The sequence below is a fragment of the Scyliorhinus torazame genome, chromosome 2 (assembly GCF_047496885.1).
Source record: "Scyliorhinus torazame isolate Kashiwa2021f chromosome 2, sScyTor2.1, whole genome shotgun sequence".
Classification (NCBI taxonomy): Eukaryota; Metazoa; Chordata; class Chondrichthyes; order Carcharhiniformes; family Scyliorhinidae; genus Scyliorhinus; species Scyliorhinus torazame.
In genome coordinates, this window is record NC_092708.1 from 14,828,005 (window position 1) to 14,850,932 (window position 22,928).

The 22,928-nt window shown below is 47.9% G+C and overlaps 1 protein-coding gene across 1 annotated transcript in view; it reads right to left on the bottom strand.

Moving 5' to 3' along the window:
* Positions 1 to 759: 759 nt before the first annotated feature.
* usp37 (ubiquitin specific peptidase 37) overlaps positions 760 to 22,928 on the bottom strand; it is a 53,380-nt gene continuing 31,211 nt past the window's right edge. The window contains exons 15-24 of the mRNA XM_072468688.1: positions 22,658 to 22,822; positions 20,811 to 20,873; positions 19,991 to 20,132; positions 12,991 to 13,258; positions 11,785 to 11,942; positions 11,299 to 11,359; positions 9,938 to 10,053; positions 9,573 to 9,642; positions 6,191 to 6,329; positions 760 to 5,434 (exon numbers count right to left, since the gene is read on the bottom strand). Of these exons, the coding sequence (XP_072324789.1) occupies positions 5,347 to 5,434; positions 6,191 to 6,329; positions 9,573 to 9,642; positions 9,938 to 10,053; positions 11,299 to 11,359; positions 11,785 to 11,942; positions 12,991 to 13,258; positions 19,991 to 20,132; positions 20,811 to 20,873; positions 22,658 to 22,822 (1,270 nt within the window). The 3' untranslated portion in view covers positions 760 to 5,346. The remainder of the gene's footprint in view (positions 5,435 to 6,190; positions 6,330 to 9,572; positions 9,643 to 9,937; positions 10,054 to 11,298; positions 11,360 to 11,784; positions 11,943 to 12,990; positions 13,259 to 19,990; positions 20,133 to 20,810; positions 20,874 to 22,657; positions 22,823 to 22,928) is intronic.

The following is a 22,928-nucleotide window of genomic DNA, read 5'->3' on the forward strand; positions in this document are numbered from 1 at the left end:
TCCTAATTACCCTTGAGAAGTGAGTGATAAATGCACGTTATTTTGTTTCACCAACCAAGCTGCCCCCCGCTTTGTGGACAACTTGTGCAGCCGTGAAGTCCACGACATTAGGAAAGAGCTGCAGCCTGGGTTCCTGTTCGCAATCATAGAATTTACTGTGCAGAAGGAGGCCATTTGGCCCATCGAGTATGCACCGGCCCTTGGAAAAAGCACCTTACTTAAGCCCACCCAATCCCCGTAACCCAGTAACCCTACAATACCCTTTTTTGGACACTAAGGGGCAATTTAGCATAGCCAATCCACCTAACCTGCACATCTTTGGACTGTGGGAGGAAACCGGAGCACCCGGAGGAAACCCACGCAGACATGGGGAGAAGGTGCAGACTCCGTACAGATAGTGACCCAAGCCGGGAATTGAACCTGGGACCCTGGCGCTGTGAAGCAGCAGTGCTATCCACTTGTGCTACCGTGCTGCCCGCTATCTAGCGACTCCTAACAAGAGCCCAATTGTGGCGTGTTGCAGACATTCCCTCTCTGGGCTAACCGGAGCAGAATTGCTGATACTAGGGCAAAGAATTGAGAAGGGGGATGGGGAGGTGTCGTACTGAGCGAAGCCGGAATCAGGGAGAGTTCTCCCAACAGGACAGGAATCTCAGGATTGGGGGCAGCAGTGCTTTCAAAGACTCCCCCAACAAAGCTCTATTCTCCTTTAAAAACTTCAGACAAGCAGGAAATAAATGCTGGAGCTGACCAACGGGGTTTTTAAAACAGAATCATCTTTTATTGTCACAAAACTTCTGCATGGACTATTTAAAAAAAAAAGACGAAAATAAATCACAGGGTCAGCAGCAGCAATCGTCACAGGCAAAACTCATCTGCTAAAACACAGAAAAAAACACCTCAAAACACAGGAATGCTGCTCAGTGATGCTCGGAGTGAAACTGCAACAGATTCTGGGTGCAGGAAATCAAATGCACCTAAACAAGGCATGGCAGGTTTTGTGGTCAGAGCCCTTTGTCAAAAAAGAAAGGTCACATCCCATGGGAGAATTATACTTTTCTCAAGACACAAAATTAATTTCATTTACACACATAAATATCCGGATATATATTATATAAATACGAGCAGTCATAAGGGATGGGCCAGCCACAGAGCAGGCCAGAATCAGCAACCAGGATAAAAATAAACTCTCAGCAAACAAGCTCACCGCAAACTTTGGAAATCCAAAAATCTGGCAGCTCACGCTGAACTTGAGTGTGCCAGCCCTGACAGTGGACCCTGCTGCCCTGTGGTATGCACCCGGCCTCTGACGCTGCGCCACCGAGTTGGGGACACCGCTGCTTCCAAGGATGAGCAGCACCATTTCGCTCGGTTTCCAGACCGTGCTGGGGCTGGGTTCCCACCACTGCCCCCGATGCCAGTGCAATTGTCAATCTTCAGGGGAGGTGGCACGCACCCATCCATTCCTGGCACATGCCAGTGCAGGGGGCAGACTGCCTGACCAGTCCTCCGAAAAGCCCCAGGGCCACCTGCCCCAATCTGGTTAATAATAGCAGAGAGGCACTGTCCATTTTGGCTCCCCTCTCATCGCACCATCGCCCACAATGTAAAAAAAAAAAAGGATTGATGGTTTTCAGCTCAGAGAATTCTGTCTTTTTATTAACAAATCTGCATAAGTACTTGCGTGATTGGTGCTAATGAAGCGGCTTCCCTGGATGCATGTAGCTCATGAGAGAAATCCTGAGTGTACAGATATCTTGGTGGAGGAGACAGAGAGACATTCAGCGAATTCATCTCCCCAAGAAACGGCAGGGAACATATTTCCCCCGAGGGACGGGACTGAGGAGGCTGGATAGAGACAGGAGGGGAGTAGAATAAGATACACCAAGAGAGCTGACTGAGGGGTTAAGCTATGGATGTTTGGGGGAGGGGTGGAAGAGACAATGCACCACCCAAGGGGTATCTCCTCGGAATAACCAGAGTGCCACAGTCTACAGTCAGCACCTGTACAAACCCGAGATAGACAGAGAGAGGGAATGTAGATTAAAATAATAAGATGGCAACTGTGTTCACTATTAGTTAATTCCCGTGTACTTGCGGCTTGGCATCCAGAAGCAGTGAGAACCTGAACATCTCCCCCACAGTGTGGAGGACTCCTCGGGCACCTGTGGCTCAGCGAGATCCTCTCCCAGATTCAAAGCTTTGTATTTCAGCAATAGACAGGCAAGTCTCGTGAACCCAGCTCCTCAGTAACAAAGGCTGCACCGTGGATTTATTTGCTTCCTGATCGCCAAGTTTCTTCACCTGCTTAGAAAGCAGGACCGGTGTACTGTGCCTCTCACTGACTGAGTGCTGCCTATGGCAAGAGAGGGGAGGGTGAAGGAAGTGAGGACAAATCTCAGGTATGTGGAGACACTCCTGTGAACCATGCACACCTCTTAAAATACATTAAAACCAGAGAATTGGCCATTCTGCAAGTGGTGTCCATGAACCATGTGTCCAGAGCTGCTCCCACTCTCTTCCGCACCAAGCAATGGGTGGAAAGAATTGAACAGTGAGATACTTCATGGGGAGTAGACCCACTTTAACTGACTGACCTTGTTGGGGTTTGGAAAGATAATTAACCACTAGAATTATACCCTTCTCCCAGAAACAAAACAATGCAGTACCCCCGGCCCCCGCAGGGCATCTCCTGATGCTGAGTCCACACTATAAGCAAGAATGAGCCCAGAAATAGAAAGCACCTTCTGCTGGACCCCTAAAGGACACCAGCTCTTTACCCGAGACTCACTGGAGAGAGTGCAGGTCTTCATCCCGTGTTCATTCTCCACACTAATTACAAATGAAGAGGAGAGCAGTTTCGTTCTGAAGCACAATGCACCTGTGTGTTCCTCTAAACGAAGAACAATTTGAAAAGCTGGGTCTTTCCAGTCACAGCTCAAAGAAGTGCTCAAGCAATGCACCCCAGATGTGACTAGTTGCAGTAGCACCTTCCCCTGGGGCACCAGAACCCGGACAGCCTCTGGAGACCGAATCAACCGAACAGCTGTGTGAGATACAGATGACTCGTGCGGCAGATACATCAGCAGTCACAAGCATTAAGTTGTTGGAGCAATGAGGTTTGAAAAATGCTGGCGAAGGGCGACTGCTGGAACCTGGGTGATGGGGTTTGGGCCATGGTTACCGAGTGTGTAACATCTCTGTCTGCGTGGCCTCAGCTGTCCCTGGTTACCGAGTGTGTAACATCTGTCTGCGTGGCCTCAGCTGTCCCTGGTTACCGAGTGTGTAACATCTGTCTGCGTGGCCTCAGCTGTCCCTGGTTACCGAGTGTATAACATCTGTCTGCGTGGCCTCAGCTGTCCCTGGTTACCGAGTGTGTAACATCTCTGTCTGCGTGGCCTCAGCTGCCCCTGGTTACCGAGTGTGTAACATCTCTGTCTGGGTGGCCTCAGCTGCCCCTGGTTACCGAGTGTGTAACATCTCTGTCTGGGTGGCCTCAGCTGCCCCTGGTTACCGAGTGTGTAACATCTCTGTCTGGGTGGCCTCAGCTGCCCCTGGTTACCGAGTGTGTAACATCTGTCTGCGTGGCCTCAGCTGTCCCTGGTTACCGAGTGTGTAACATCTGTCTGCGTGGCCTCAGCTGTCCCTGGTTACCGAGTGTGTAACATCTGTCTGCGTGGCCTCAGCTGCCCCTGGTTACCGAGTGTGTAACATCTCTGTCTGGGTGGCCTCAGCTGCCCCTGGTTACCGAGTGTGTAACATCTCTGTCTGGGTGGCCTCAGCTGCCCATTAGAGGGGATACAGCAATATTTACACCCTAAACAAGACGGCAGCAGGGAGTCGCTGGGATTAGCCGCTGTGAACGTTGACGCTAGTCAGCGCGAGGTGGTTGAAATCACCGAGTCAGGGCCTCAGCGAGGACAGGCAAAGATCAGCAACAACAATAAAAGTGTTAATATTATAACATCTCATGGGTGCTGCAGACGCATGAGATTCTTTCAAAAAAGGCAATAATTTATTTAACACCTTAATTGTGCAAGCACTGCACCTAGCTGTGCGAGAAAGAGACAGCATCGCGTGGAGCTTAGGCCAGCAGTGGGTAAAGTCCTTCTTTTAACCAATGTCGTGTTACCTGCATATTAAGCCACCCCTCACTCACTGAGCGGATTCCGGGGGCCCAGTCTCTGGTTGCTGGGTTGCCAGTGAGGTGCTTCGGTTTCACTGAGGGAGGAGTGACAGAGGAGGAAGTAGTGGATGAGGGAAGAGCTTCCGATCACAGGCCTCAAGATGGAAGTAGGAAAATAAAGTGCAGTATGAAGAAAGGGTGAGGCTGAAACTAAGGAACATCTCTCAGATTGATGGAGGCAGCAACCCCCCAAAACAAAACGCAGAAACCGCCATAGAACAGAGAACCATTTTTTAAAAGCCTCCTCCTTGGATATGGATAGTCACAGATCGAAGCACGCTCTTCAGGCACTTGGGCTGCTCTGCATGTGGGCCAAAGTTTCTGCTCCGGTGCCACTGCAACACTGTCTAAGAGTTCTCCGGCAATTCAGGGAAACCTCACACCGGGCTTTCTGGGGAGCAGCGAGCTTTCTGCAAACCATGGCCACTATCAAAAGAAAACACGGCGGGAGGGGGGGGGGGGGGGGGGGATTGGGAAGTGGGTGCTTAGTGTGGGTCCTGACAGGCTGCAGAAACTGATTGCATGAAAAATGCTTAAACTTTGACTGTTTTCCCCTCAAGTATATCTCACACCCCTTAAGAACATGTAAAATACAGTGTTAATGCTCTGGCCAAAAGATTCTTACATTTTACAGCTTGACCATACAAACCAAACCTAAACTCTCTGTTTAACCCTAAAGTTTGAGCGTCATGGGGAGTCTTAGGTCTCCATCCACTCTCCTTATTTAGATGGCACATACAGACCCTTCAAGGCGAGAACAGAAATTTTAGATTCATATATTATATATTTTTTCCATTTAAAAAAACCCAAAAATACCCTCACATCTAAACCGTCTCGCGATACAATTCCAACTCTAATCCCTTGAAAATCTTTGGAAATAAATAGTGACAGATTGACACCAGCACTTGTCTAGAACTCGTGTAACAAAGCTCAGGCGTCTGTCCGTGTGAGGAATGAGCTCACCGCACTATGATCCCGGAGTGTCGACCTTTAGCGCCATCCTGTGGCTCCAAATACCAAATAGGCGAAGGCCCTGCGGTCTGGCCAAGATCTATCACTATTGTCGGAGGTATTTATCCCAGGACTAGCGGTAAATGACATTCGGTCCTTGGTAGTAAAGTACGAGCACGAATAGTTCCCATGCCATAGTCTGCACACCGTCACAGGGGCTGCAGCACGGGCCTGCTGGAGTCCAAACCCATCGGCTGTGAACATTTCTCTGCCTCCACCAACTCTTCCAACACCTCTCTGTATTGCAAAGGATAATGGAAAAGAGATTAGTGACAGAACGGTCCCCAATTCAGTAAATGGCGGAGAGAAAAGTAGTCCCCACACACACACACACACACACACACAGGTACCACCATACGACAACACAGGAACACAATTTGGCATCGCTTCCTACCAAAGGGTTGGTGGGGGAGGGATGCGCTACACATTGGCAGGTAGGAGATATCAGGGTGGAAATGGGGCAGGCGGATTTAGTAACTTAGTGGTAAGTGAAATTAGTTCTTAGTGGAATTAGTGGCCTAATTCTGCTCCTATGTCTTATGGTCTTATAGGCGGGACATGTGGGAGGATTATTGCAATGAGATTCACAGTGTTTCCACAGTAACTTCATTTGAAGCCTACTTGTGACAATAAGCGATTTTCATTCATTTCATATAAGTATGGAATCAGGGTGGGCCAAAATATGCTGCAGTCACACAGACTGTGGGACTTAAATACAGTAATACCAGTATGGGATTGGCGGGCAGGGTGAAGCAGAGATCAGTTAATTCAGCAGAGACTGGGGATTGAAATCAGGGTTGACCTTCAGGCTGAGCTAATCAGTGGAGCCGAGTCGCCTAGCAGGAAAGTCCAGCATTCCTCTGTAGGTCACAAAGGCAGCTTCCCCCAAAATGCACAGCGGGTCAAACCGTCCAGCTGCCAGGTTTAGGAGTGCAGAGTTGAGGGGGAGGGAACAAGGGTGGGGGAAAGGGGTCACTCTCACCCAGTTCTTACTTGTGCATGTAGAAAAAGATGTAACCGCTCTTGTCTCGGTCTGACTGTACAGTGCCCTCCATCGTCTTGGACACCTCCAGATCATTGTAAGTCAACCAGCTCTGCTTCTTTATGTCGTATACATCACTGATGTAATGCCCTATACAGAGTACAAAATTAAAAAGTAATCAGCTAGCTATGCAAGAAATACGAGTCACTGACTATTCAACTCCTTGAGCCTGTTTCTCTATTCAATGTCATGGGAGTGTCCCTTTAAGAAATGTTTTTGTCTCATCACATGGCTTCAGTGATGTCATTGTACGGGTGGAGCTGGGCTGTGGCTCTGAAAGTTTTACTTTCGCTTTGAGTTTGGACTGGTCTGAACTGCACAAGTTGAAATAAGTGTTTTTCTCCATCTTAATTTTAAAAGCTGTTCCAGATTACTTGGTAACTTAATTGCTTTCTAGAAGGAATTGAAACCTGCTGTTTGAAAAGGGGAACAGGGTATCAATAACAAGTCTTATACTAGTAAGAATGCAGTGTGCCGGGCCACACCTTTAAAAAGGGGTTTCTGGTTTTACTTGGATTTTGTCATTGAACTGGAACAGTTAAGGGGGACTTCATTAAGGGTTATACATAGATTACTGTAGCTGTGTGGGGTCTTTATGTTTATAGTTGATTGAAATTATTATTATTTTTTTAAATTTAGTGTATCCAATTAATTTTTTTTTCCCAATTAAGGGGCAATTTAGCGTGGCCTATCCACCTACCCTGCACATCTTTGGGTTGTGGGGGTGAAACCCACGCAAACACGGGGAGAATGTGCAAACTCCACATGGACAGTGACCCAGAGCCAGGATCGAACCTGGGACCTCGGCGCCGTGAAGCAACAGGGCTAACCCACTGCGCCACCGTGCTGCCTTTGATAGAAATTCTTGCTATGTGTGTCTGTACAAATGTTAACTAGATTCTTAGAATAAAGCTTGTTTTTTTGATTAAAAGCGCTCAAGAATTCTGTTGAATAACCCCCGAAAGGCACACTCGTCTGCTCATTTTAGCCAAATTCAATAAACAGTTATAGGTCAGGTGAACTCCATAATATACGTTGGGAGTTTTCTAAACCCTGGCCCATAACAACAATATTGCAGCTCATCACAATAACTCCAATTTCCTGCTCACGCCTCGAGTCCCCGTTAACCCAATGAGCAAAGGACGAAGCTGGAGCCAAGCCTGTCATCGACATTAGTTACACGGAGTTATGTGACTAAAACAAGTGCAGACTACTTTTCCCTTCCACACTGGGGAAATCCCGTCCGTGCCCCAAACCTTCCCAATTAATATCAGCTGCTCTTAATCACAACTGGAGAATACACTCTGTCACAGCGCCTGCACCACCAATATCCGATTCCTGTAGTGTCCAAACAATCTATCATATTGGTCTTGATATACTCAGAGCCTGAGCATCCACAGCATTCCAGAGTTTCAAAGATACTCAACCCCAAGTGAAGAAATTCATTATCTCAGTCCTAAAAGCACGACTCCTTATTCCGAGACTGTACCCCTTTGTCCCATACCCTCCAGCTGGGAAGCAGCTTCTTGGGGCTGGTTTAGCACACTGGGCTAAATCGCTGGCTTTGAAAGCAGACCAAGGCAGGCCAGCAGCACGGTTCAATTCCCGTACCAGCCTCCCCGAACAGGCGCCGGAATGTGGCAACTAGGGGCTTTTCACAGTAACTTCATTTGAAGCCTACTTGTGACAATAAGCGATTTTCATTTTCATTTAATTTCTTGTTATCTATTGGTGTCAGGCCCTTTAAAAGGATTTTACATGTTTCAATATCACTTATAATTTTTACTAAACTCCAGAGGATAAAGGCTCATTATTTTCGATCGCTCCCCATACACCAGCCCTCTTGTCCCAGGAATCAATCTGGCGAGCCTAGTTGCGACTCCCCTCCCTCGAAGATTAAATGTCTCTTTCCTTAGGTAGTGAGACCAAAACTGTACATAGTAGTCGGGTGTGATCTCAGCAAAACACTGTCAGTAGAGAAAGGCAGGGAAATAAAAAAATATGAAAGAGGAAGAGGAGGTAATTTGACCGGTGACTAAAAGCTTGGTCAAAGAGGTAGTTTTAAGGAGCATCTTAAAATGAGATAGAGGCGGAGGGAGAGGTTTAGGGAGGGAATTCCAGAACTTGGGGGCTAGTTGACTGAAGGCACCACAAACACTTGACCTGACGCATACTTGTTATTTTGTCACTGTGCTGAAATCAAGATTCAGACCAACCCACATCCTAACTCACTCTCTTCCAGCTCAAAGTCACTGGACTGTTCAGGTATTCCATCTCTTTACAACCTATAGGTTTTCAAACCTCAAGCTTGTTGTAGCTGTGGCTTAGTGGATGGAACTCGTATCTTATTTGGAACGTTGTGTATTTGAGCTTCCTCTCCATAGACTTGAGCACATCATCTAGGCTGACACCTCCTCTCCAGTGCAGTACTGACGAAGTGCTGCACAGTCGAGGGTGCTGTCTTTTAGGGTAGAATTTAAACTGAGACCCTGCATACCCTCTCAGGTGGGCTCCGGGACAACAGAGGCATAGAAGGCCAGAGTCCATGGTGGGGGGGTTTGACTGAAGAAAGCTACCAAGATGGTGAGCCAGACAGGGATTAAACACAACAGTGAGAATTTTACACTGGAAGGCCCGAGAGCCAATGTAATTGGTCAGTGAGTACAGGAGTGGTGGGGGTGAGGAGGACTTGGTACAGAATGGGATACAGATAGCACAGAGTACATTTAACTGCTACTCATCTAACACCAGGCACTGTATGAGCTGTCTGATAGCGGAGAGCTGGATATCAGCGTGGAACCCGACTACATGATGATATTAACATGGTGTGTAACGTCTGACTTACAGGCAGCAAGGCAGTGGAACTGTCTCCAAAGAGTCTTTGACAACAAACTGCAGCACGCTCTGCTTTTTCAATTGGTTTTAAAATACTTCTGGAGAATTGACAAATCCACACTATCACCAAATCTCAGGTTATGTTTTATTTCCTCAGTATTCGTTTAGAAAGATCATTTAATCTGACTATAAATAAGTTTTTTTCACCTAGAAGGACAAGGGCAGTGCATGCATGGATGGAAACACCACCACCTGCAGGTCCCCTGCCAAGCCACACATCTCTCGACTTGGAACTTTAGCATCGCACCTTCACTGTCGCGGGGTCAAAATCCTGGAACTCCCTTCCCAACAGCACAATGGGCGTGCCTACATCACACGGACTGCAGAGGTTCAAAGAGGCAATTAGAGATGAGTAATAAATTCTGGCCTAGCTAGTGATGCCCACATCCTGTGTAAAAATATACCAAGAAAAAATAAATAAGAGTATCTGGTACCTACCAGAGGAGGAGGAGCTGCCGATGTGGCTGACAACACTGATTAGTCGGTAAGAATGCGCAAGCTCGCCTGTCTGCAAGAACAGGAACACAAGTCACTAAAAAGTCTCAACACCCAATGTGCACAAAGAACCAAAAGTAACAGCAGAAAAAATATAAACACAGCGAGTGGTTAGGGTCTGGAATACACTGCCTGAGTGCAGGCAGGTTCAATTTTGACTTTCAAAAGGGAATTGAATAATTATCCAAACAAGAGAATATTTGCAGGGCCAAGTGAAAAGCTCGGGGCGGGTGGGACTAACTGTTGTCCCGATTTCCCAACGGCAACATTGAGAGTCGGAGTGGCCCACCGCACACGACTGGCCTCACCTCTGCATTCCTTTTCAACTCCTCCGCTTCGGCCTCGCTGTAGTCCATGTCCAAGATTTCCTCGTTACCGGAGTCTTCATCCGAACCCATGAGATCACAGATGGAGTTGTTGAACTCTGCAAGCAAGTGTTAATTATCATTGCATTGAAAGACAATTAAAAACAGAGACCACTTTACTACAGGCCAAAATGTAGCAAGTCCCACAGTGTCCTGATACCTGTACAACATTACTCTTGAGTTCACCTCCTTCAGATGGAGACATGCCGCGGAGATTGTATTTCACTCAGCAGTGCACAATATTAAAATAGCAAAAGAAGCCATTGCACATTTTAATGCATCGTTCCTGGTCACTAAATGAGCAAATTGCCTCAAATTGCTCCTGCCACAGCACGCAGAAGGCCATTCAACCCCAATGTAAGAGCAACTGAATTGATCCCATTCCTCTCCTACTCTTTCCCCTCGAGTATTGAATCAACTTCCCTTTTGAAATTCCTATTGAATCTGCCGGAGTATCTGGTGGAGGCGGATTTAACGTGACTTTCTGAAGGGCATTGGATAATCACTCGAAGAGAAGGAAGTCACAGGGCTACGGAGACAGGGCTGGGGAATGAGACGAGCTGAATTGCTCTTGCAGAGCGCCAGAACGGACACGACGGGCTGAACGGCCACCGCCTGTGCTGTAACCATTCTTTGATTCTGCACTTCTGCCACCCTTTCAGGCAGTGCATTCCACATAGCAGCCGGCTGCGAAAAATATATTCCTCATCTGCCCACCCGGTTCTTGCCATTTACTGTAAATCCATGTCCTCTGGTCTATTCACTATTTTCCCCGATGGGCAGGGTTTAATCATTATTTTGAGGATCAATAGGCACTACAAGCACAACCTGCAAAAAGATGGGGGCATTAAAATGGGATCACAGTTTGGAAGCACTGTTTTAGCCAGTTTTATATTTACATTGACACTGTCGCTGTGGATTCAAGCTCTGCTACAGCATAAACTACACTCGGAGTTCTGGAAAGTAGAGGGGGTGCTGCATTGTTGAGGGTGCTGTCTCTTTGGGCGAGGCATTAAACCAAGAATCCACCTGTGTGCTATAATAGAAAGGGTCCCATTAATTCATCTAAAGGCTGGAATTTCTCCCAAGTGTCTTTGGTCTTCCCGCAATCAACATCAAAAACATGAGCCGTCAATTTGTCATTTGTGGGACTTGTGAAAAATCTGCTGACACGCTTGCTTCCATAACAGCAAATGCACTCAGAAACCTCTGATTAACACAGCTCAAGCAAGACGTCAAAAATAGTCACCTTACACAGGATGCATAGTATACAGCATCATGATTAATGCTGACTGGTATCTTACCCTGAATACTCAGTTCTGTGGCTCTCTTTAAGTCATCGTCTTCTTTCATATCCCGAGCCTCCTGATGGATCACACAGAGAGACACTGTTTAATGACGATTCTGGCTCAAGGACCAATACCACTCACAGGTACTTCCTCATGCACTGTTAGCAAGGAGTGGGGCACCCTGGATTGGGAGGAGAGCAGAGGGTCCAGGGTCCATTCCAGAACTTCAGCATGTAACCTAGAGTGAAACTCCCTGTGCTGGACTGCCTGAGGTACCATAAGCACTCGTCTGCCTGTTAAGGCGAATGCTGAAGTTGCAATGGAGCCCCCCCCCCAACAACAACAGGTTGGCTTTTGAGATGGATGCGGTCAAATGAGACTGCAATCAAAAAGCTATTTTTAAAAATTAAACCCAAACACATCTACCCCTGACCAGTGACAAAGAATTGCTCCGTACCCACCCGTCCAGCACCCACAAAGTGGAGTCTTCCAAGTGCTGACCTGTTCCTGAAGGCTCTGGGCCAGTGCTTGCTGCAGCTCCTGTTCCTCTCGCTCCCTGTCTACGTCATACTGCTGTATCCAGTCCATCTCACACTGTGAGCCCTCAGGGGTTTTATTCTCCTTATTCTCATCAAAGTCTTTTATAATTTCAGCAGGCTCTATGTAAAAAATAAAAGTTTAAGATGTCAAGGGGAACAGATCAGTTAAATAGAGAGAACTATTTCTGCTGGTCGGGAGCCCAGGACTGCAGGATAAAGCCTCAAGATTGGAGCCAGGTTTTCCAGGAGTGAAATTAGTAAAGGGAAGGTAGATATTCGGCATGTCTTCATCGACTCTCACAAACTTCTACAGATGTGTCATAGAGAGCATCTTATCCGGCTGCATCACAGCCTGGTATGGCAACTGCTCGGTCCAAGATCGCAAGAAACTGCAGAGTGTGGTGAACTCAGCCCAATGCATCACACAAGCTTGTCATCCCCACATTGATTCTGTCTACACCTCCTGCTGCCACAGGGAGGCAGACAGCATTGTCAGAGACCCCTCACAACCAGGCTTTGCCGTCTTCCAGACCCTCCATCAGGCAGAAGGTACAGAAGTCTGAAGACCCGCACATCCAGACATAGGAACAGCTTCTTCCCCACAGCTACTAGACTCCTCAACGACTCCCCCTTGGACTGATCTGTTCCCTGTAAGAACACTATTCACGACGCCCTATGCTGCTCTTGCTCATGTATTTGCTTTGTTTGGGCCCCTTGTTCCGCACTGTAACCAATCACTGTTTGTCGATGTACCATTTGTCAATGTTCTCTGTTGATTATTCTTTTTGTCTACTATGTACGTACTGTGTATGTTCCTCGGCCGCAGAAAAATACTTTTCACTGTACTTCGGTTCCGTGACAATAAATCAAATCAAATTTGAAAGTCTCTTCCCCGAATGACAATTGTGTTACATCAATTACTAATTTTAAAATGAGATTGATAGAAGTTGGATCGCCCCAAGATATGCAGGGATATGGGTGGGTATGTGGGGTCAAATCACAAATCAGCTGTGATCTCACTGAATGGGATTAAATGATTTACTTCTGTTAGTGTTTTCTGCTGGGGGGGTGGGGGAGGAGCTCACTTCGCCTCTATAATAAAACATTATCCAACACAGGTACGTGTGGCGAAACAGCACCATCCCCTCTCTCCCCCACAACGACCTACCTGTTTCCATGCTGGCCCTGGACCCATCCAATTCCGGAGCCTCGTGATGTTCCAGCAACTCCTGAGCCTCGTCATCGCCAAAGCCGGTATCGGGGCTGCTGCTGGGCTTCTCGTGCTCCTCCTCCCCGCCGAGCGAGAGACACGATTCCCGCTTGCTCATCTCCAGCACGGCTGCCAGCAGCTCATCTTCACTCATGCTGTCAAAGGACGAGTCTAGTACTGCGGCTGGGGCAGGGCGCTCTAACTCCTGCTTGCTCGCTTTAAGTGCCTGACAAAGGAAGAGACAGTGATCTTAATCAACCCAGAACGCAGATCCAGATAGCAAGAGTGGATTGGGGTCAGGCATCATCACTCAGCATTTGGCTCAAAACACTTGAACTTACATTCAAACAGCACCTCTGATGCAGAAAAACGTCCCATTACACCACCTCTTGGAGCATCTACTGGAGTTTCAGCGGGAGCGGAGTGCAGAGGCTGCTGCTGGGTGAGTATTGAAGTTTAAAGTAACTTACCTTACAGGAGCACCTCTTGGAGTTTCAGCGGGAGCTGAGTGCGGGGGCTGCTGCTGGGTGAGTATTTAAGTAAACACTTACCTGGTCCCGTTTCTGTTCCTCTTTGCTGCTGTTGTATTGTTTTTTAATTTTATATTTTTTAAGGCGGGAACAGGAAGTTCGACCCGCGGACTTCTGGGAAGACCCTCACCAATAAATTCTGGTGGAGAGGAAACCCGAGACACTACACGTGTAGTGTCTCCCACCCGCCCTCCTCCTCTAACCTAATAATAAAACCCATTGGTGTGAGGTAAGTACCATATTGTATGATTATTATTTATTTTTATATTTTTAATTTAGTTGTTAGCCAGATCTTGGTTGAAAGTTAGAGGGATGGCAGGGAAGGGAGTGCAATGTTCCTCCTGCAGGATGTTTGAGGTGAGGGATGCCGTTAGTGTCCCTGCTGATTTTACCTGCAGGAAGTGCTGCCATCTCCAGCTCCTCCAAGACCGAGTTAGGGAACTGGAGCTGGAGTTGGAAGAACTTCGGATCATTCGGGAGGCAGAGGGGGTCATAGATAGCAGCTTCAGGGAATTAGTTACACCAAAGATTGGAGATAGATGGGTAACTGTAAGAGGGACTGGGAAGAAGCAGTCAGTGCAGGGATCCCCTGCGGTCGTTCCCCTGAGAAACAAGTATACCGCTTTGGATACTTGTGGGGGGGACGACTTACCAGGGGTAAGCCATGGGGTACGGGCCTCTGGCACGGAGTCTGTCCTGTTGCTCAGAAGGGAAGGGGGGAGAGGAGCAGAGCATTAGTAATTGGGAACTCGATAGTCAGGGGCACAGATAGGAGATTTTGTGGGGGCGCGAGGTATGTTGCCTCCCAGGTGCAAGGGTACGTGATGTCTCGGATCGTGTTTTCCGGGTCCTTAAGGGGGAGGGGGAGCAGCCCCAAGTCGTGGTCCACATTGGCACTAACGACATAGGTAGGAAAGGGGACAAGGATGTCAGGCAGGCTTTCAGGGAGCTCGGATGGAAGCTCAGAACTAGAACAAACAGAGTTGTTATCTCTGGGTTGTTGCCCGTGCCACGTGATAATGAGATGAGGAATAGGGAGAGAGAGCAATTAAACACGTGGCTACAGGGATGGTGCAGGCGGGGGGGGATTCAGATTTCTGGATAACTGGGGCTCTTTCTGGGGAAGGTGGGACCTCTACAGACAGGATGGTCTACATCTGAACCTGAGGGGCACAAATATCCTTGGGGGGGGGGGGGGGGGGGGGAGGAGATTTGTTAGTGCTCTCTGGGGGGGGTTTAAACTAATGCAGCAGGGGCATGGGAACCTGGATTGTCATTTTAGGGTACGGGAGAATGAGAGTATAGAGGTCAGGAGCACAGATTTGACGTCGCAGGAGGGGGCCAGTGTGTAGGTAGGTGGTTTGAAGTGTGTCTACTTCAATGCCAGGAGTATACGAAATAAGGTAGGGGAACTGGCAGCATGGGTTGGTACCTGGGACTTCGATGTTGTGGCCATTTCGGAGACATGGATAGAGCAGGGACAGGAATGGATGTTGCAGGGACAGGAATGGATGTTGCAGGTTCCGGGGTTTAGGTGTTTTAGTAAGCTCAGAGGAGGAGGCAAAAGAGGGGGAGGTGTGGCGCTGCTAGTCAAGAGCATTATTACGGTGGCGGAGAGGATGCTAGATGGGGACTCATCTTCCGAGGTAGTATGGGCTGAGGTTAGAAACAGGAAAGGAGAGGTCACCCTGTTGGGAGTTTTCTATAGGCCTCCAAATAGTTCTAGGGATGTAGAGGAAAGGGTGGCGAGGATGATCCTGGATAAGAGCGAAAGTAACAGGGTAGTTATTATGGGAGACTTTAACTTTCCAAATATTGACTGGAAAAGATATAGTTCGAGTACATTAGATGGGTCGTTTTTTGTACAGTGTGTGCAGGAGGGTTTCCTGACACAATATGTTGACAGGCCAACAAGAGGCGAGGCCACGTTGGATTTGGTTTTGGGTAATAAACCTGGCCAGGTGTTGGATTTGGAGGTAGGAGAGCACTTTGGGGACAGTGACCACAATTCGGTGACGTTTACGCTAGTGATGGAAAGGGATACGTATACACCGCAGGGCAAGAGTTATAGCTGGGGGAAGGGCAATTATGATGCCATTAGACGTGACTTGGGGGGGATAGGTTGGAGAAGTAGACTGCAAGTGTTGGGCACACTGGATAAGTGGAGCTTGTTCAAGGATCAGCTACTGCGTGTTCTTGATAAGTACGTACCGGTCAGGCAGGGAGGAAGGCTTAGAGCGAGGGAACCGTGGTTTACCAAAGAAGTGGAATCTCGTGTTAAGAGGAAGAAGGAGGCCTATGTGAAGATGAGGTGTGAAGTTTCAGTTGGGGCGATGGATAGTTACAAGGTAGCGAGGAAGGATCTAAAGAGAGAGCTAAGACGAGCAAGGAGGGGACATGAGAAGTATTTGGCAGGTAGGATCAAGGAAAACCCAAAAGCTTTCTATAGATATGTCAGGAATAAAAGAATGACTAGGGTAAGAGTAGGGCCAGTCAAGGACAGGGATGGGAAGTTGTGTGTGGAGTCTGAAGAGATAGGCGAGATACTAAATGAATATTTTGTGTCAGTATTCACTCAGGAAAAAGATAATGTTGTGGAGGAGAATGCTGAGACCCAGGCTATTAGAATAGATGGCATTGAGGTACGTAGGGAAGAGGTGTTGGCAATTCTGGACAGGCTGAAAATAGATAAGTCCCCGGGGCCTGATGGGATTTATCCTAGGATTCTCTGGGAGGCCAGGGAAGAGATTGCTGGACCTTTGGCTTTGATTTTTGTGTCATCATTGGCTACAGGAATAGTGCCAGAGGACTGGAGGATAGCAAATGTGGTCCCTTTGTTCAAAAAGGGGAGCAGAGACAACCCCGGCAACTATAGACCGGTGAGCCTCACGTCTGTAGTGGGTAAAGTCTTGGAGGGGATTATAAGAGACAAGATTTATAATCATCTAGATAGGAATAATATGATCAGGGATAGTCAGCATGGCTTTGTAAAGGGTAGGTCATGCCTCACAAACCTTATCGAGTTCTTTGAGAAGGTGACTGAACACGTAGACGAGGGTAGAGCAGTTGATGTGGTGTATATGGATTTCAGCAAAGCGTTTGATAAGGTTTGATACGGAGGCTGGGGATTGAGGGTGATTTAAAGATGTGGATCAGAAATTGGCTAGCTGAAAGAAGACAGAGGGTGGTGGTTGATGGGAAATGTTCAGAATGGAGTTCAGTTACAATTGGCGTGCCACAAGGATCTGTTCTGGGGCCGTTGCTGTTTGTCATTTTTATCAATGACCTAGAGGAAGGCGCAGAAGGGTGGGTGAGTAAATTTGCAGACGACACTAAAGTCGGTGGTGTTGTCGACAGTGAGGAAGGATGTAGCAGGTTACAGAGGGACATAGATAAGCTGCAGAGCTGGGCTGAGAGGTGGCAAATGGAGTTTAATGTAATCTCTTTGGAAGGAATAACAGGAATGCGGAATATTTGGCTAATGGTAAAGTTCTTGGAAGTGTGGATGAGCAGAGGGATCTAGGAGTCCATGTACATAGATCCCTGAAAGTTGCCACCCAGGTTGACAGGGTTGTGAAGAAGGCCTATGGAGTGTTGGCCTTTATTGGTAGAGGGATTGAGTTCCGGAGTCAGGAGGTCATGTTGCAGCTGTACAAAACTCTGGTACGGCCGCATTTGGAGTATTGCGTACAGTTCTGGTCACCGCATTATAGGAAGGACGTGGAGGCTTTGGAGCGGGTGCAGAGGAGATTTACCAGGATGTTGCCTGGTATGGAGGGAAAATCTTATGAGGAAAGGCTGATGGACTTGAGGTTGTTTTCGTTGGAGAGAAGAAGGTTAAGAGGAGGCTTAATAGAGGTATACAAAATGATCAGGGAGTTAGATAGGGTGGACTGTGAGAGCCTTCTCCCGCGGATGGAAATGGCTAGCACGAGGGGACATAACTTTAAACTGAGGGGTAATAGATATAGGACAGAGGTAGGTTCTTTACGCAAAGAGTGGTGAGGCCGTGGAATGCCCTACCGGCAACAGTAGTGAACTCACCAACATTGAGGGCATTTAAAAGTTTATTGGATAGGCATATGGATGATAATGGCATAGTGTAGGTTAGATGGCTTTTGTTTTGGTGCAACATCGTGGGCCGAAGGGCCTGTACTGCGCTGTATCGTTCTATGTTCTAGGAGCAAACAAAATCTGACAATAAGCCATGTGAGACAATGTTAGGACAAGAGGTATTTTTTATTCTTTCATTCTGCTGAGGCCAGCATTTATTGCCATGCCCCGATGCCCTGGAGGTGGTGGTGGTCAGCTGCCTCCTTGAACTGCTCCAGTCCATGTGGAATAGGTGCTTTTAGAGAGGGAGATCCAGGATTTTGATCCGGTGTTGCAGCTGTACAAAACTCTGGTGCTGCCGCATTTGGAGTATTGCGTGCAGTTCTGGTCGCCGCATTATAGGAAAGGGTGCAAAGGAGATTTACCAGGATGTTGCCTGGTATGGAGGGAAGATCTTATGAGGAAAGGCTGAGGGACTTGAGGCTGTTTTCATTAGAGAGAAGGGTAAGAGGTGACTTAATAGAGGCATACAAGATGATCAGAGGATTGGAGAGGGTGGACAGTGAGAGCCTTTTTCCTCGGATGGTGATGGCTAGCACGAGGGGACATAGATATGGGACAGATGTCAGAGGTAGGTTCTTTACTCAGAGAGTAGTAAGGGCGTGGAATGCTCTGCCTGCAACAGTAGTGGACTCGACAACATTAAGGGCTTTTAAATGATAATTGGATGAACATATGGATGATAATGGAATAGTGTAGATGGGCTTTAGATTGGTTTCACAGGTTGGCGCAACATCGAGGACCGAAGGGCCTGTACTGCGCTGTAATGTTCTATTGTGTCAGCACTATCATTGCTGAATCCCCCACTATCGACTCCTGGGGTTACCACTCATCGCAAACAAAAATTACAGACCAGTCAGTTTAACACCTGTTGTTGGGAAATTGTTAGAATCAATTATCAAGTAATATCAGGACATTTGGAAAGTCAAAGCGCCAGAGTCAGCATGGCTTTACGAAGGGCAAATCATGTTTGACTAATCTGCTGGAGTTCTCCGAAGATGTAACAAGCAAAGTGGATAATGGGGATGCTGTAGATGTAGTATATCTGGACTTCCAGAAGGCGTTTGATAAGGTGCCGCACAGAAGATTAATTCACAAGGTGAGATCACATGGGATTAGGGTTAACCCATCAGCTTGGATAGAAGACTGGCTGTTGGACAGGAGACAGAGAGTCGGGATAAATGGGTCTTTTTCTGGATGGCAAGATGTAACTAGTGGGGTGCCACAGGGTTCGGTCCTTGGGCCCCAGCTGTTTACAATCTATATTAAGGACTTGGATACAGGGATGGGCAATAAATGCCGGCTTAGCCACTGATTCTCACCCATGAAAGAATAAAAAGATAACCCCAGATGTCTTTGTCAATATTGCAGAATTGCGGTTCATTTTCATTATATTTAAAGTGCATTTTTATAGCACCTTTCAGAACCAGTGGATATCTCAAAGTTCTCTCGTCCAAATCATTGATATATTGTGAATAGCTGGGGCCCAAACAGTGATTCTCTCTAGTGCACTAACTTCATCCTTAACTAACAATGCCGTGATGGAGGAAGTGAATGTTGAAGGTAGTGAATGTGTGCTTGATCAGCACACATTCACTACCTTCAACATTCACTCCCTCCATCACTGTTGCACAGTGGCTGCTGTGTGTACCATCTGCAAGATGCATTACAGCAACTCACCAAAGCTCTTCTGGCAGTACCTTCCAAAACTGGGATCTCTACCATCTAGAAGGACAAGAACAGCAGATTCATGGCAACCCCACCACCTGCAAGCTCTCCTTCATGCTGTATAACATTCTGAGTTGGAAATATATTGCCATTCCTTCCCGGAACTCCCTCCCCAACAGCACTGTGGATGGACTTACACCACATGGACTGCAGCTCAAGAAGGCAGCTGACCACCAGCTTCCCATGGGCAATTAGGGATGGGCAATAAATGCTGGCTTAGCCACTGATTCTCACCCATAAACCCTCAGCCCCAGTACAAGCAAATACCCCTGCCAGGATATAGGCCCCAGTCCTGGTGGGGTACAATCCAACCTATTTATGTACAGGTCCCCTCTCCAGAATTGACCCCAATGCCTCAGGAACCTAAACTCCTACACCATCTCCCCAGCCACATGTTCATCTGGTCTATTCTCCTATTCCTGACTAATACCTTGGAGGGCCTGCTTCTTAATACATTTCCTAGCTCCCTATAATCCTGCTTTCAGGACCTCATCCCTCTTTGTGAAAGGCGTCATATAAATGCGAGTTCTTCCTTCCGAAGGGACATAGAGGCCAGCAGTGCAGTAATGGCTCTCAGCCAGACTCACCAGCTGCATTTCCTCCTCTTCCTGCTGTGTCTCACGCTGAACCTGTTCAGTCATCTGCCGGCTGATCACCATTGCCCGCTTCACCTGCTCCTCCTCGCTGTCAGAATCCAGGATGACGATTGTAGACTTGAAGCAGAACTTCCTGTGGACGAACACTTGGAATTAGGCAGCAAGAAGCAGAAAGCCGCAAGGTAAGGAGGCAGGAACACATTGTGCCTGTTATCGAACATCGTCCATACACCCTGTGCTTACATTGTTACAGCCGAGTCCCTCTCCCGCCCTGCTGCAGGTTCAAACTCTGGCTGGGGCCAGGCCTCCACAGCACATTTCCCCAGCTGGATAACCTTCAGGTGTCTGTGAGCTGTTTACCAATATGGAGGGTGAAGCTTGCGGCAGGGGGCCACCCATCTACACTTTCCAGCAGGGACTCTGGAGTCAAACCCCAGCTACAATTTCTTCTTTCCGAGCCGGAGAGCATTGAGGCCAATTGCCAATACCAAGGGAAAGCTCTCTGACAAAATTCATTGCCCTCTGGTGCAAAACATCCAAACGATGCTCCCTTCCACGGAGTGTTGTGCCCACTTGTGCACCCTCTCAAATCTTGCACCAGCTACTCCCCCAAATTTGTGTTCCTCCCATCTCCTGTCCCAAACCTGGGGTCCTGCATTTTACCCCCATCTTATTCACCTGCACCCCACATTCCTCTGCATCCCACACTCCTCGTCCCATCGGCTTTCTCAGTTCCACTGGGCTTTGCTCCCTTTCTTGCGTTCTGCGCTCTGGGGTTACGCGACAATAAGACCGTGCTGCGATTGCTCACCTCCCCAGTGTGGATGCGGAAGTTGTAGAGTTCACTGACTGCGAAGTTTTGAGTGGCCGGGACCTGCAAAATTTAAACGTAGTCAGTGATGTTGACATGTTAGAGACTGCAAATTAACCCAGGCAGAAAACTGTTACTTCCTTCTCAGATACAGCAGAAATATTACCGAAACAGGGGCAGCACGGCGGTGCAGTGGTTAGCACTGCTGCCTCACGGCGCTGTGGACCCGGGTTCGATCCCCGCTCTGTCACTGTCCGTGTGGAGTTTGCACATTCTCCCCGTGTCTGCGTGGGTCTCATTCCCACAACCCAAAAGATGTGCAAGGTAGGTGGATTGGCCACGCTAAACTGCCCCTTAATTGGAAAAATTGAATTGGGCACTCTAAATTATTATTAAATTTATAAAACATGAAGAAATATTACCGAAACTGAACCTCCCTCAAGTTTTTAAAAAAAACTTAGAGTACCCAATTATTTTTTTTCCAATTAAGGGGCAATTTAGCGTGGCCAATCCACCTATCCTGCACATCTTTGGGTTGTGGGGTTGAGACACACGCAAACACAAGGAGAATGTGCAAACACCACACGAAAAGTGACCCAGGGCCGGAAATGAATCCGGGTCCTCACCGCCGTGAGTCAGCAGTGCTAACTACTGAGCCACCATGCAGCCCGAACCGCCCCCCCCCCCCCCAAAGTTGCTAAAGCTTTGAACGTGGACGTGTGAAATGAAATTGTCACAAGTAGGCTTCAAATGAAGTTACTGTGAAAAGGCCCTAGTCGCCACATTCCGGCGCCTGTTCGGGGAGGCTGGTACGGGAATTGCACCGTGCTGCTGGCCTGCCTGGGTCTGCTTTAAAAGCCAGCTATTTAGCCCAGTGTGCTAAACCAGCCCCTCCTATACCCTATTTTGTCTGAAACCCCTCTCACCACACACCGTGGGGCATGTAAGGCACGTTGTTGTTATATCGGAAGGCCATTTGACTGGTGGACAATTACAGCCTGCCCACCCTCTGTTTGTGCAAATAATGTGCCACTGAGGCTTGATAAACCCCAAATCGGAATCTATACTGTGAACCCGGCTACAATCTAACCCATACCAGCTGTGCAGAGACTGTTGAAAAGAAGCTGGATGAAGGGAAGGGTATTCACGAAGAATAGGTTACTTTGAGCTGAGATGGGCACTGTCCATCACCTGGAACCAAGTAAATCAGAGCTGCTTTTAAGGAACGACTTGTATTTCTAGATAGTCTCACTTCCTCAGAAAACCTCAAAGTACTTCACAGCCAATGAATTATCTCTGAAATCATTGTTGCAATGTAAGAAACAAAACAGCCAAACTGCACACAGCAATTCCCACTCACAGCAATGACTAGTTAATCATAGGGAAAAACGTTGGTCAGGATGCTGGCGGGAACTCCCCAGCTCTTCTTTCAAGTAATGTCCAAGGGATCTTTTCAGTGGTCCTTGGGTTAACAACTCACCCAAACAATGGCACGTTTGAGATTGCAACATTGCGTACTGCACTCACTGCGTCAGTGTCTGCGTCACTGTGTGCTCATGACTCTGTCGTGGGAGCAAAATCAAAAGCCTGACCCAGAATCAAGACTACTAACAATTGAACCTCTTCAAAGCCAGGCATTTTGACTTTCTTTAAAGGCCAGCGGCTATTGGGAAACGGCTGAGGACATCAGGATCTTCCAAACGATTGTGCATCAAGATGTACAAGACCGACCCATGCGATTGCGGCACGGCTATAGCAGCCACATCCCTGCATCGGATACAAAGCTGCAGCCACTCTCCCCTCTGTCCACCTCAACAGCCCACCCGCATCCTCATCCTTTCACTTACGTTGCAGCTTGCGTGTTCCAGCCCAGCGAAAGGGGCTGCCGTGTGGTCTCTGTACAGTGAGCCGCCAGGGTCAGGTACTTCGGGATGATCACCTGCTGACCAAGCTTGTTATTCAGAGAGAGCTGCACATTAAAACTGTATCGTTTCAAATGGAGTATGAGAACCCTGTAAGAAGAAGTCAGTCAGCCATTACAAGCAAAGCAGTTTCAATATCACGTGTGAGCAGGAGCCAGGGTCAGGCACAGATTTAACAACCTGTTGTCACTCACAC